We start from the raw sequence: 13,948 nt of genomic DNA, 5'->3' as shown, positions 1-13,948 counted from the left end.
TAAGTTTTTTAACTTTAATGTGAAATTAAATTTTATTCATTTCTTAAACTCTAAATCATTTTCAATCCAAATTTTATTAATAAATGTTTAAAAATTTGTTGATGTAAGAAAATATGTTATCATGTGTATATTATATAGTAACGTGAACACATATATGATAACAAATAATAATATTATTTATCATGTCAATAAATAATAATAATATTATGTGATGACAAAGATTACATTTATTTATCTTTTAAATTTAAAAATTAAACTATATATTAAAACAAAATAAAATTTCATGTAATGGTTTAAAAATTAAAAAGATATTTAACCTTATTTTTTAATAAGCTGTAATACTTATCAAAAGCTGATACATTTAGATGCTTCATTCATATAAATAGATAATTCTATGACATCTTGTACGAAAGATTATCAAACTCTTTTATGAAATGTTGTCTTTTAAAATTGTTTCTAAAACCTTCTTTACACTGATCAAAATGATAAAATATCTCATTTGTTTCACTTGAATTCTAACAAGAATTTCAGTCTTCGTGGTGGAGAATTATAAATTTTAACTTAATAACATTATTTACTGTGTTAAATATTATAATTTTTAAAATTGTAAAAATAAATAATTTTGTAAAAAAAAAGAAAGTCAGATAGCTAATATAATCATTTTGAATTAAGAAGTTAAACACTTTGGGAGAGATTGTTGAGTTATATATCGTACTAAATAATAAAAATATTTTAATTAAATAACAGTTAAAAAAGTAAAATAGAAAATAGTTTAAAATATATAGTCTTTACGTATTAACTATAAACAAATAATTAAATAATTAAATAGAAAATATTTTACTCTGGTGAAAAATTCCAAGCTCTGCGTGTTCCTCTCTGAAGGGAGATAGAAGAAGAAGCCTTGCTGGTGATTGAGTAAAGTTAATTGTAAGCCTGAGAATCGGAAGAGAAGATGGAGATGGAGGAAATCACAGGCGGTGGCAACACCAGTGAGACTGGGATCCAATGGTGGTGGGGTGTAGCCGCCGCTGCTCAAATGGGTTTGGGTATGCGTTCCTACGCCAAAGGGTACGCAGGCGATTCGCGCTTCATGCCTCTCAAAGCCTTCACCGTTGCCTCCCTCTTCGTCGGCAGCGCCGCCTCCGCCTCCGTCCTCCTCCTCCAATCAAATGGAATTAACGGGGTACTGCTGTCACTATCATTCCATTTTCTGTTTTTTGACTATCTCGCTTTATGTTTCATGTTTGTGGTCTCGTTAGGGATCGCCGTTTTGTTTTGGGTGGAAGGATGATGGACATATCTTTGTTGCATTGAATTTGAAAGAGGGTTTGATGCCCGTGGAGTGTGGTGGACGTGGATGAAATGTAGTTTGTTTAGTGGGGATAGAAATTGATGGGATTTAGGTGGTTCTAGCGAGTGAATTCTGAAATGGGTTTTGGTTTTATTTTTTTGTTTATTGATTTGTAGTGAAGGCAAAAAAGTGCTGCTTCTGAGCAATTTAGATTAACAAGGGAGGGAGTGTCACATGAGTTCTAAAGTTTTGTGATTTGTATTAGGCAGTGGAATTCTAGTTGTCAGTGACAGGTCAATGAAGGGTTTGTTAGTTGCAGACTGAAGTTGGATGTGAATGCCTTCTTTGTGGGAAAATCTGTATTATCATGTAATTTTCACAGTGAACTGTAGTGGTTTTGGTTTGTCTATACGTGGAAAAGTTAGGTTTTTCGGTAGTGCAAGTTGTCAAGGAAGTTTGAGCTTGAAAGAGGATAGTAGTGTATACACTGCTGCTAGAGTTGGAAGAAAGAAACTAATCACTACGCACAACATACACATTGATTTAGTGAGATAAGTTACTGGTTTCATTGGACTGTGAGTAACTCTTGTATTTAGACATTGACCAAAGAGAAACTATTTTTAACCACGGAAAAAAGCCTTAAATGTGATTTTCCTATTACTAATGTTTGGCCATACTTTAGCAGCACTGACTAAACCATGTCCGTGCATTGTTCTCCGATGGCTTTCATGAAAATCTGGATATGATAGTCGGTCCCACTCGGCTCTTGATTGATTTATTTGACTCTTGAGTAACATCAGTTGCAAAATTATTGGCAAATGGTATGATTTTTAAATAAATCTGCAAAATGAACGAGGTGCTTGATGTTGGTGTAGTGGAATATTGAAAAATTGAGGCCAAATCAAATTGAAGTTGATCTTTCTGTGCAAACTGCATAGTTCGTGTGCTTGAACAGTGAAGACAAATACTTATAGTAAACAGAGCTGTCATTATGACTAGTTTCACATGATATCAAATTACTTATTAATTCTAAATGAGTCTCTACATTATGTTGAAAAATTGTGTCAGATATATTTTTGTTCTTTGAATTCCTTAGGTTGTTAATTAAACAATGTAGAAAGAAGCACCAATGTGCTGTCTTTGGTATTTTGGATGAAATTGTTCTTTGACTTAAACATCATGTAGACATAACAAACTTGAAGTCAAAGTTAGTTTTTCTGTGCTGTGCTTTTAATACGGAAGTATTGTGAGTGTTAGACATGTTAGGAATGAGAGGTGAGTACTGAAAAAAAGTCAGAGGAGGTAGGGTTAATGGTATCATCCACACATAAAGCTACAGCTGAGGTCAAGGTGGAATTATCTCAACCAGGATCATGTTTTTCCTATGTAGAGGATTTGATGTGTTGTATTGAAATGCTAAAAAGGTGCATTATAAATTGCATAATGGTCGTGAAGAAGTACCCATTGTTCAGTTACATATAAGCTAGGGGCACAATCTGTGGTTCTATGGTGCAATGTTTCAAACTCTTGAATCTTACAGATTCTTCATTCACATGACAAGGTTATGGATTTGGTGCATGACAAAAGTTGTAAACTTGTCTGTGTTCTTTATCCTCTATATTTAGCTCATTATTTTTAAATGTTAATTTGGGTCAATTAATTGGTTTATTTTTCTTATAATAATATAAAATAAATTAAAATTGGGTTCAAATTAGTTGATTAATTCTTTGCCCTGCATTTCCTCTCCATTGCTTTGTTATTTTCCTTTTCTTTTGTTTTGTATTTTTGTTCTAACTTCCGTGGTATTACATAGATGTGATGTTCCATTTTCTTTACTTGAATCAATCAGTATTTTTATTATCCCTTTATCGTTTGTAAACCCTATGTAGTACAGAAACCTTTATACTAGTGATTGGTAGTTTGGTACATTTTCCCTCTTCGCACTTAATTACAAACTCAAGAATTCTTGGCTATTTTGAAATGTATCATACTATGGATGGTCATGATTGATACAAAAGAAATTAAATTGGGAGTTATATCTTATGACAGTTTTGTATTTGTACCTCACTATTACCATTTCTTATTTTAAGGTGGTTTTGTTGTTAGAAACTTGGAATAGAGAATGGAAAAATGACTCGTGCAATGTTTGTTGTTAATTTGTGATAGATGTCAAGAGAACTATTGATGTTCTTTTTACTTGACTGTGGGATCTGGTTCCCTTTTCCTGTGAATAATATGTCTGCTCTTTATCATTCTCAGATGCTTTATATGCAGATGTGACTATTTTATCCTACTTTATAATATCGCATACAGGTGGAAGATCTCATGGAAGCAGGCGCAAATTTAAGAGCAAAACTTGGGTTGCCTCCACGTACTCAGAATAAGTAAGCATATGTTTATAGTTTGTACAATTAAGATATATCTCCAATCTGAATACTGTCGAATAAACGTTCTGCATAACCAGTGCAAAAGGAAGAAAAACAAAGACTGGTGTTTCTTTTAACTGTTAAAATTTGGAATTTGCCAACAAATGTTCTCAGGGTACTAATTACTGGATGAAATTAGATAGCATTAGATAAACCATAAAAGCATTTAATATCTTGAAATATCAGAAATCATTTACATTTTCTTATTAATTAACAGGATTTAATGAACGGTATTAAATGCTTTTATGTCCGTTTTTATTTACATTTGTTAGTGAGACTCTTCAAATTTTATACAAATATGGAGTGAACTAAAGTTATTATAGTTTTTAGGGGTCGAAATGGAAGATAAATTGCTTAACCTTGCGTTTGTATAGAGAATTTTACAATTGCAAAGTCTCTGTTTGCCTTCTAACATTAATACTCATTTGTTTTACGTACTTGTTCATGGGATTTTAATAACTTGTAGGTCTTCTATGGAATAAAAGTAGCATATTTATTTGCGTAGGAAAATGGATGATTTGTGACAATAAGCTCAGCCATGTCTTGTACTGATATCTGGTGGTTTGATTCCTTGGTGGATACAAAAATTATTGTAAACGTTCATGGGATGGTGCACGGAAGGGTTGAAGATTTTATGTGCAAATTAAGAATCATATGCTTTTGCCCTCAGGTTTCGCAATACCTGGCCATTTGGTGCATCAACTATCCATTGTCATCTGTTATTTAGTAAACTTTTAATGGAATATTGTCAACACTCTTTTTGGCAAAAATAGTGGTACCATGATTTGATGAAATGGTATCTAACCTGCCCCCTCAACGAAAGAGAAAATGTTTCTCATCCATTTTAGTTGTCTTACCGTTGTATCTACCATTTGATTTTCCGTGTGGTGTTCTTTTTGTCATGGTAAGAGTTTCAGAGAATAACTTTACAATGTAGAGTTTCGGGTATCCTTTTGGAACTGTTCATGGGTTTTATTTAAAATCATGAAAATATAGCAATTGAATTCTCAGAAAGTACTTCAAATAAATGTTCCATTTTTTGAATGATAAATATTTGGTTGGTGGGAGCAAGCAACTACATCCTACCACTTTCATTTACATTTATGCATAAAACTTTCTGACTAGGATGAATAGAACATATGTACTAACTTGGAGAATGTGCCATGAAAGTAGAAAGTATTATTGTCGTGTACTTCATATAATTTGGTTCATTTTAATATTTTTATTAGCATTTCAATTCTATTATTAATGCTTTTGTTATAACTTCATCCTCAATACATAAATATCTATGTCACCGCATAAAGGGTCGGTTTCTGTTTTGTTTTATAAATTTGGTAATGCAGTTTATATGCTTCTTATTGTATTTGAGCATCTTTTAACAAGCAATTGTCTTTGTACTGCTAATTGGATGTCGATTTGAAGCATTCAGCGGCTACTTTGATGAAAACCAATTAATGCTTTTGGTGTAATTACAACAACCTCCTTTTTAGGTTGGAACTTATTATGCATTCATACCAAATAGTGTGTTGTTATGCATATTAGTGTTATTGTTTCAATGTTTTAAAAATGGATAATAATATTTAGACAACAATTTTTTGACAACATTTGAACATTGATTACGTGTCAATCTGTGATTGGTCAAAAATTACTCCACAATAATGTTTATGATTATTATTATTGATTGTGAAGTAATTTTTGACCAATCACATATTAATACATAATCAATGTTCAACTGTTGTCAAAAAAATGTTGTCTAAATATCATTATCCTTTAAAAATGACCCTTTGGAGTAAGAGCTTGAGAATAGAGACTAACATGCTCACACAAGTCTTAAATTTCAGCAGTGATCATGAATCTTGCTATTCACAATACAATGCAGGATTCAGATAATGGGGCTTTATTTGGATTCAACTATCTTATTCTAATGTAGCATAGCATCACCTAATTACAAACATTGAGAGAGACATTAGAGTGAAAAGTATGAGGTTGTAGAGTTAAGTGAGAATGATCATGGGAAAGTTTGGTTGGTGGAATCGTGGAAAGGTGGGAGGGAATAGCTTACACCAGTTTTATCACTAGGAGTGAGTAAATCAAACTCTCCAAAGGTAAATGCGTGATCTTTGTTGAAAATAGGGCGTCTAAGTTCTACATATCCACAGTACTGCACTTGATTTATCTCCGCATCCTTTCTTAGTGAAGAAACTGCCACCTTAACTCCTTCACCTGCAAACAGTTTTATTAAGTTTTCTTTTGTTTTTGCTTTTTATTAGAGTAGCCCATGGTATCAAGGTAAAAAGAATAAATATAACCAAATTAAATTATCAAGAAATATACATGTTTGCTTCCCTCTATCATAAAAGCTTCAGTAATCATTCCTATCCTGTTTGTATAATAAAGTTAGTTTTAATTGTAATTTTGTTGTTCTTGAATTAAAATAATTTTAATAATGTATTTAAGAGTATTCAAACATGTCATATTGTTAAAATTATGATATCAACCGTGTCAATTCAAAAGTAAATCAAATTTGCAAATTTATTAAATGTCAGTTATTAACATTACTGCAAGAATTTGGAAATACCTATTTTAATAGAAATAATTTTCTAGTACCAAAATCTATAACTATTTATCTTAATTAGTTGACAATATATATGTTTTGCGCTAAAAATGTACAAGTATTAAGTTCAAATTAATAAATATTATCACTAAAATTTTGTTTGGATGAGATCCAGTTGACCTATTAAAAATAGGTAGAATCATGCTAAAGTTCCTAACCTCTCTTATTAGAAAGCAGGTTGGCAAACTAACCTACCAGTTTTTTTTTTTTTTTTTTTTTTACCACTCTTTGTTTTTAAAAAGAAATAAATTAAAATTAAAAGTATAATTAATTATAAAAATATTCTCTAAATTTTTAACTAGGCAATTAATAATTCTAATTAAATAAATGCAGAAGTTTATTGTAATTTATATAGGTATACAGCTCAATTATATATATATATATATATATATATATATATATATAATAAATGCTTATTTTCTTATATATTTTTGTTCTTGTCACATCATATATTCTACAGAGCTATATATGAGATGGTAATTAATATTTTTGAACGTTGATAAATAATTTTGCAGAAGGGCATTATGTTAAATAGAGAAGAATTGGGATGTTTACCATGTGTAATAAGGAGCAAGTTTTGAGTGGGATATTTGTCTGCAAGGTTCTTAATTAAGTGCTTGTATCTTTCCCCTGCTTCCAACTCTGTTTCTCCCCATCGCGGAAACTGAAGTTTACAAGGCAGAAAAAAGTTTGAATACAGAGTTAGAAGTTATGATATGAGGGAAATTGAATTCCAATGTACCTCCTTATACACCCTTTCAACATTTTTATCCACTATCTCAGCTGGCAGCATCGATTCACACTCTGCTATATCAAATCTCAAGTTTCCATCTTTTGGAGCAACATTTGGACGAATAGCCTTGCTGTTCACCATTTCACATAATCCATACTCAACCGACACCTGCACTTTAAACATCTTTATCTCTCACAATTACACCTTTTCTTTTCAAGAATAGCCTTTTCATATAACTAAAATAAAACCATCTTACCTTGACTTCAGAAGGGTGGTCAACTGAAACACCATCCTCAGTGGTGCTGCCACCCTCCTCTACGGCGGCGAGAGACTGGACGAGTACTACGGCGGTCTGGAGGCAGCGGAGGAACGGCGAAACGAACACCCGCCGGATCGGAAACCCGAGGCTCTCTCTGAGCCTCCGGCCCGTTTCGAGCGCCCGCTGCCGGCCCGGTTCGGCCAGCGGTGGATCCCACGGACGCGCCGCCGTGGCGGCCCACGACGGTTCTAAGTTGTCGAAGCGCTCGCCGTGCCTCATTACGACAACGCTCTGGTACGAAACAGCACCGTGGCTTCCTACGGAACCCATTTTGACTGAACCTACAGAGATAGAACGTGTTTGCGATTGGGAAATTGCAATAGAAATTGATAATCGTGCTTCTTTTCTATGCCCACTATTATAGACTGTGTTCATGCTCATGAAATTGCTCTCCTGTTTCCCCAAGGAATTTCTTACTACATTGTGTTGGCATTTATCGTAAAAAAAAAAAAAAGATAAATATGTTTTTGTCCTTAACTTTAATATAAAATTGGAATTAATCTTTCTTAGTCTAATTTAACCTCTTAATTTTAGAAACATATGAATTAACATTGAAGTAAAAATATATCAAACAGTGTAAACAATTCAAATGCTATCATAAAAAATGTTTGAAATATCAAATAAATCTAATCAAATTTAATTAAAAGGACTAAATTTATATATTTTTTAAGTTAGAGAAATAAATTAGGTCAAAGTTTTAAAAGAAGAATGAAATTCAATTTTTACTAAAAGTTAAAAAGACCAAAAACATATTTAACTCCAAAAAACACTTGAAAATTATACCACATCAGCTTTTGTGCTTTCACTTTTACTTAAACTACTTATTTATACACCATTAATCTACATTATATCCTAATAATAATAATAATAAATTAATAATGATATATAGAATCCTAAAATATCGAATAAGGTGCAGAGAGATAGAGTTGAGTAGATAATAAATTAAAATCAATACATACGGAAAAGAAGTTTATAAAAAAATTCTATAAAATAGAAATTAATTCAATTTAGGGGAGTGGAGGATGATATCATGAATTTGATTTGATTAGAAGTTTAAAATTTGAAATTATTTAAAATAATCGTACGTCATTCTCTCTATACGTTGTTTATATAGCAACTGATATAAATAAATAAAATAAGATGAAGCTTAACGTACTTGTAGACAGTGATCGAAAGGCAGGTAGTTTATTATACACCTGCAATGCAACATATATGTAATGTTGTAAGTAAAAAGTGAAATGAAACAGTGTCTTACAGTGGGAAAATAAAGCATAAGATTGATATATAATGCAGAAAGAAAATGTGAAGGAAGACCTTAGAAGTTTTGTGCAGAATGGGAGATAGGTTAGACGTGGCAGAAAGAGAGAAAAGGTGAAGTAACCTTAACGAAGGCATGGAGATGAAGAAAGATGATCGAGAACAGAGGAAGATGGAGAAGAAGAGAAATATAGAGAGAAAGAGAGAGCCTTTGAAGGCGCGTGAATTTAACAAGAAAAGGGTCGAAGAAAGAATTGGAGGAAGGTTCGTGATTGAAATTGTCAAGAAAATAGTGCTTCCTTTTTGTGACTGTAATTTGGTGTTCAAACCCCAAAGTCACTTCATTGACTTTGATTCCACACATCTGCGCGTCTGCATCACTTTCAAATTAAGTTTCACCATTGTTGCTAATGTGTAATGTTCTTTATTTCTTTCATTTGTATATTATAATTAGTTTATTTATCCGTTGAAGGTGTCTAAAATAAGTATGTTAATTATGGCTATAGTTCAATTGGATGAAAAGAACATCTTTAAAGCATATGAAAAATATATAAATAGAAAGATAAAGATGAAGATGAAAACAAAGAATCGTAATTTGCAATTTAGCGAAAATTACTTTTACTTTTGTCAACTATCAATTAGGTCTCCAATCTAGAAAGAGAATTCATAAAATTATTTACAGATCTTAACCTTTGTTTTCTTAAAGATATTTTGAGAAGCAAATCACAAAATTGATAATGCAAATGAAATAAAAGGTTATGGTAATAATTATCGTTTAAAAGAAAAAAACAAACTTAATCCTTTGTCACTTTAAAAGAAAGTTTAAGATCCGGAAAAAACATGCAATGTATATAGAAAAATTGTACTTGGCTTATGTTATAATTAACAAAACAGTACTTTGACACAGATGTTGCTTTTTACATTTATATAACACGAATGGTCTTACTTTTTTAAACATTTATTAAGGGTGAAAAGTTAATTTTGAAATAAAAATTTGAAAAATTCCGTGTCATTTTAGTGTAATTGATAGCTGGTCATATCAATATATCATGGTTGTATAATTAATAAAAGAGGTAAATTTTTACAAAAGATTGGTGAAAGCTTTTTTATGAATTGTAAGTGGTACATATAATGTTTTATGAATGCTTTATTTTTTATGTGTGGTCCTGTGTTGGGAGGTCAGTGCTAGGGCTTAAATTCGTGAGGAAACAAAATGGGTTTTATTTTTTTCGAAAACGAGAAGGGTTGATAGAGTTTCGAGAACCCTTTCACAGGAGATATCAGTGGGATACCGAGAGTGAAAGAGAAAGATTTTATTTTGGATTTTGGGGGTTTCTCAAGCAGCCACGGGGGCGAGTTTTTAGAGGTTGTGGAGGAAAGAGTAGAGCACGAGAAGCAAAGTCGAATTGGGAGCAAGTGAGGATGCAAAAGTTGAGAACAAAAGGTGTGATAGTTGTCGAGTATAGGGTTTTTAGACTAGGTATGGAGAGCTAACCCTCTTGCATTGTATATGTTTGTTGTATAAGTGATATGAACTGGTAAATTTTGTTCGAGTTTGATGTTTGAGGGTTTGAATATTGTAATTGTGAAAAGAATTTAATGAGAATGTGTTCACCAATGGATATGATGAATTGAATGAACTTTGTTGTGTTGTCATGTTCTCTATTCAATTAATAGACTGTATTTTAAGAGTTGCTTGATGAAATGCTTGCAATTGAATGTGTGAATTAATATTTAACGTGAACTTACAATTGTATTATTAATGAGAAAAGCCTTAGTAAATGCACACACTAAAAAATATTTCCTTACAAATGCATCAATGAGAGTCTTGTTAAACGCACTCGTGCTAATGTTTTTCTAAACAATGCTAGACGAGTTCTCACTATAGTATATAAAATGATGTTTTTGGTAAACGTATTAAAAGGTACAAACATTGTTCCTGTCGCAACCGGAATCGCGACGGGACGACGATCCAAAAAGAAAAACGGTTTTGAAAAAGTGTTTGGAGTCGCCACCATAGTTTATTCTGGAAAACTACAGAAAAACCATAAAATGATAAAGCATGGTCTACGAAAACCAAATTTCGGGTTCGAGAGTCGGTTACGTGTAAGAAAAGTATTAGCACCCTACAACGTCTGCCCTAAGGTAGTACCTATCATTAAATACGCGAATATGATGTGGTTTTCGAAATGTTTAACTATTCCCAAAAAGATATTATAAAGAAACAAAATATATTTTTTGTATTTTTGTGCCCGACAAGGATTGACCTTGCTCCTACGTATTCCAAGATGAGAAATCAGGGTTACGTAGTTCTAGGAGAAAGATTGTTTGTTTGTTTGAAAATGAGAATGTTTTTGGTTTTTGGCATTTTTTATGTAAGAAAGGGGAAAGGTTTAGCACAAGGATGATGGGAGCGATCACACATGTGCTTAAACTTTTTAGAAGATGAGAAGAAAAGGTTTTAGCACAAGGACGATGCGTACGATCACACATGTGCTTTGACCTTTAAACATTTTTTATTTATTTTTTAGAAGAGGAGAAGAAAAGGTTTTAGCACAAGGACGATGCGAGTAATCACACCTGTGCTTAAACATTTAAAACATTTTTTATTTATTTTTATATAAGAGGAGAAGAAAAGTTTTAGCACAAGGACGATGCGAGCGATCACACATGTGCTTAAACCTTTAAAAAAAAATTTATTTATTTTTATATAAGAGGAGAAGAAAATGTTTTATCACAAGGACGACGATGCGCGCGATCACACATGTGCTTAAACCTTTAAAACATTTTTATTTTTTTCTAAATTGAGGATATTAAGTACTAGGCTAATGCGGATGATTGTACGAGTACTCATACCATTATTTAAAATATTAGAAAAATATTTTTCATAATTTTTAAATTTTTATGATTATTATTTTTGTCATTTTTTTGTAATTTTTATTGGATGAGAATAATAATAATATTTGCATAAGTGTTTAAAATAAAAAATAAAGAAAACTTTATTTAGTTATAAAGATGCAGAACAATATTAAATACTAATAACTCTAAAAAATCCATTTTCCTAATTTTATGAGAAAATAATAGTTACGTAAATGTTCAAAATGAAATAAAAATTAAAAAGTCTAAAATAAGTAAAAAAGTACATGCACGGTGAAAAAAAAGATAAAACAAAGCAAACAAAAACCATAATAAAATATATGAGACAATATAAAAAAAAATCACTCAAATAACAAATGGGTAAAGAAAATAATAGCAGAAAGAAAAAAAACAGAAAAAAAAACGTAGGGTGGTAAGGATGAAAAACCAGGGGTGCTGCACGGAATATTTAGCCCAAGCCTAAATTCTTCAAGAAACCCTAAGTTTCTTTTGCCTCTTCTCCTTCTTTCTTTGCTCTCTTATCTTCTCTTTCCGAAATTGGATTTTTCTCCTCCTTTTTTCTCTTCAAAGTGCGTATTTATATACACACATTGTAATATTATTGTGATCTTGCCTTAATGACGAATTAATTGACAATTAACAAAACATGGAAAGAAATGGTCTAATAAATCAAATTATAATAATTGTCAGAAAATTATCCATTAAAAGGAAATCATATTTTTCTTTTTAGGAAGAAACTGAATGCAGTAATCAATATATTATTTTTAATTATTGCTTAGAATTATTGGCATAATGTTGATTCAAATTATTACCAAATAAAACAAAATTCCGAAAAAAAATTCTAAAGTGATCTATCATGCATTAATATTAATTGCTTATGCGCATTTTTCCAAGGAAATCAAATCCAATTCATCACGTGCAGCACCTCTCCCATTTTTTTCACGTGCACCCCCTTTTTTCTTTTCTTCTTTTTTCATTTTTTCGTTTTGCTTTTCTTTTCTTTTCTTATTTTTTTAAAGACTAAAAATAAAATAAGATAAAAGTAAAAAACAAGTTCTATTATTTAGCCACCCACACGAAATTGGGTGTTGACAGTTCCCAAAACATATGTTGAAAGATATCTCATTAAACACGCTCTTGAATCAAACGAAAAATCATCAAACAAGACATTGTTAGGCAAAGCCTAGCAAAGGCTAAATTATACCTTGTGCTAAACGAAGTTTTTATCCAACGATGAAACTCTCATGAATTGTTTATCTTTACAAGAATGCTTAAACAATCAAATCCTACTTAAGCACAACAATACAGTTGTTCTAAATGTGCATTAAATGACATTAAATGCAAAACGTTTGAAAAAAACAAGAATGATAAGAAAAAGGTCATATATGCCTGCATGCATACCTACTTTACTCTTGCAGATGAACTATGTCAAGCATCCACTTGCTCTATCATATACAAATCAGAAGTGGACGTTAGAGACAAAGAAGATATTCACGAAATGTTTTCTTATCAAGTCGTGCTAAAAAGTTCGTACTACCTACTTTTGAAAAATTATTGAAAAACATGTCTGCTTTGACAAGTTGACTTTATCCTACGACTGCTACCTAAGACAAGGCTAATAAGATCTGAAGATAAAAGCAAATACTATCCAAGGAATATTTTCTTGAAGCCTATAAATTGAAGATCTCCGAAGAAAAGAGAAAGAGAATAAATGCACAAATATGAAAGAAATTATCTAAGAAGAAAAGAAAAACTAAAAAAAAAAGCAAATACTCTCAATCTTCATAGAATCATAAGCTTACTATGGTAAGAAGAGATGATGGGGAGGATTCTCCTTCAACATAAGATGATCTCCACGAAGAGTTGATGAAGCTTCTTCAAAGAGATGGACTCCATGTGATCAATGAAAGTAGCATAAGAAAATAGAGATGAAGAGATGAAGATGTTAGTATTGAGTGCTCTTGGTAGATGTCCTTCTAGGAGGTGAGGCCAACCATGAAGTGTAAGGTATGAAAAAGTCTAGAAGAAGACATTTCATAAGGTTAGAACAAAGGAAGAACAATCTTGCAACTTTAGCAAAGTAAATTTAAATTCAACTAAGTTCTAAAGAATTACATAAGGTTGCCTCTCATTTTATAGGTGAAGGCGTAAGTTAGCATTTAATGAACTTGAAAGGAATTAGAAGCTTCTTATGGAAATGGGGGAGGAATGAAAGCCTTCCCTTTTAACTATTTTCCAAGTTTAATGTCTAGCAGCCTCCCTTGATATTGACGTGTCCCAAAGGCTTCCAATACCAATTTAAGTGCATCAATCCTCTACATCTTGTTCCATGGTGCCCTAGTTTACTCCAAAAGCTACTAAGCTTTTAAAGCAAGGATAAACAAAGTGTTTTGGCCAAATACAAGGCCTAAAGAAACTATTTTACATATTT

General features: G+C 31.7%; 2 protein-coding genes across 3 annotated transcripts; one reads left to right on the top strand and one right to left on the bottom strand.

Annotated features, from left to right (window-relative positions):
- The first annotated feature begins 838 nt into the window (after nucleotides 1-838).
- On the top strand, nucleotides 839-4,761 carry LOC106758180. Of its 2 annotated transcripts, none has more exons than XM_014641122.2 (3): nucleotides 839-1,183; nucleotides 3,605-3,675; nucleotides 4,223-4,761. In XM_014641122.2, exons 1-3 carry the CDS (start codon nucleotides 953-955, stop codon nucleotides 4,239-4,241), a joined length of 321 nt encoding a protein of 106 aa, XP_014496608.1. In that variant the 5' UTR covers nucleotides 839-952; the 3' UTR covers nucleotides 4,242-4,761. The 2 variants fall into 2 exon arrangements, with proteins under 2 accessions (XP_014496608.1, XP_014496609.1); XM_014641123.2 differs by having other exon boundaries at nucleotides 4,184-4,761.
- A 964-nt stretch (nucleotides 4,762-5,725) lies between these two features.
- Nucleotides 5,726-9,015, bottom strand: LOC106758860. The gene is made up of 6 exons (XM_014641860.2): nucleotides 8,698-9,015; nucleotides 8,540-8,579; nucleotides 7,321-7,664; nucleotides 7,074-7,232; nucleotides 6,887-6,995; nucleotides 5,726-5,940 (listed from the first exon to the last, which is right to left on the bottom strand). The coding sequence occupies exons 1-6, from the start codon at nucleotides 8,776-8,778 to the stop codon at nucleotides 5,726-5,728; spliced, it is 948 nt and encodes a 315-aa protein (XP_014497346.1). The 5' UTR covers nucleotides 8,779-9,015.
- Between the last annotated feature and the right edge of the window lie 4,933 nt (nucleotides 9,016-13,948).

The sequence above is a fragment of the Vigna radiata genome, chromosome 4, assembly GCF_000741045.1.
Source record: "Vigna radiata var. radiata cultivar VC1973A chromosome 4, Vradiata_ver6, whole genome shotgun sequence".
Lineage (NCBI taxonomy): Eukaryota > Viridiplantae > Streptophyta > Magnoliopsida > Fabales > Fabaceae > Vigna > Vigna radiata.
This window is presented reverse-complemented; position numbering and strand designations above follow the sequence as displayed.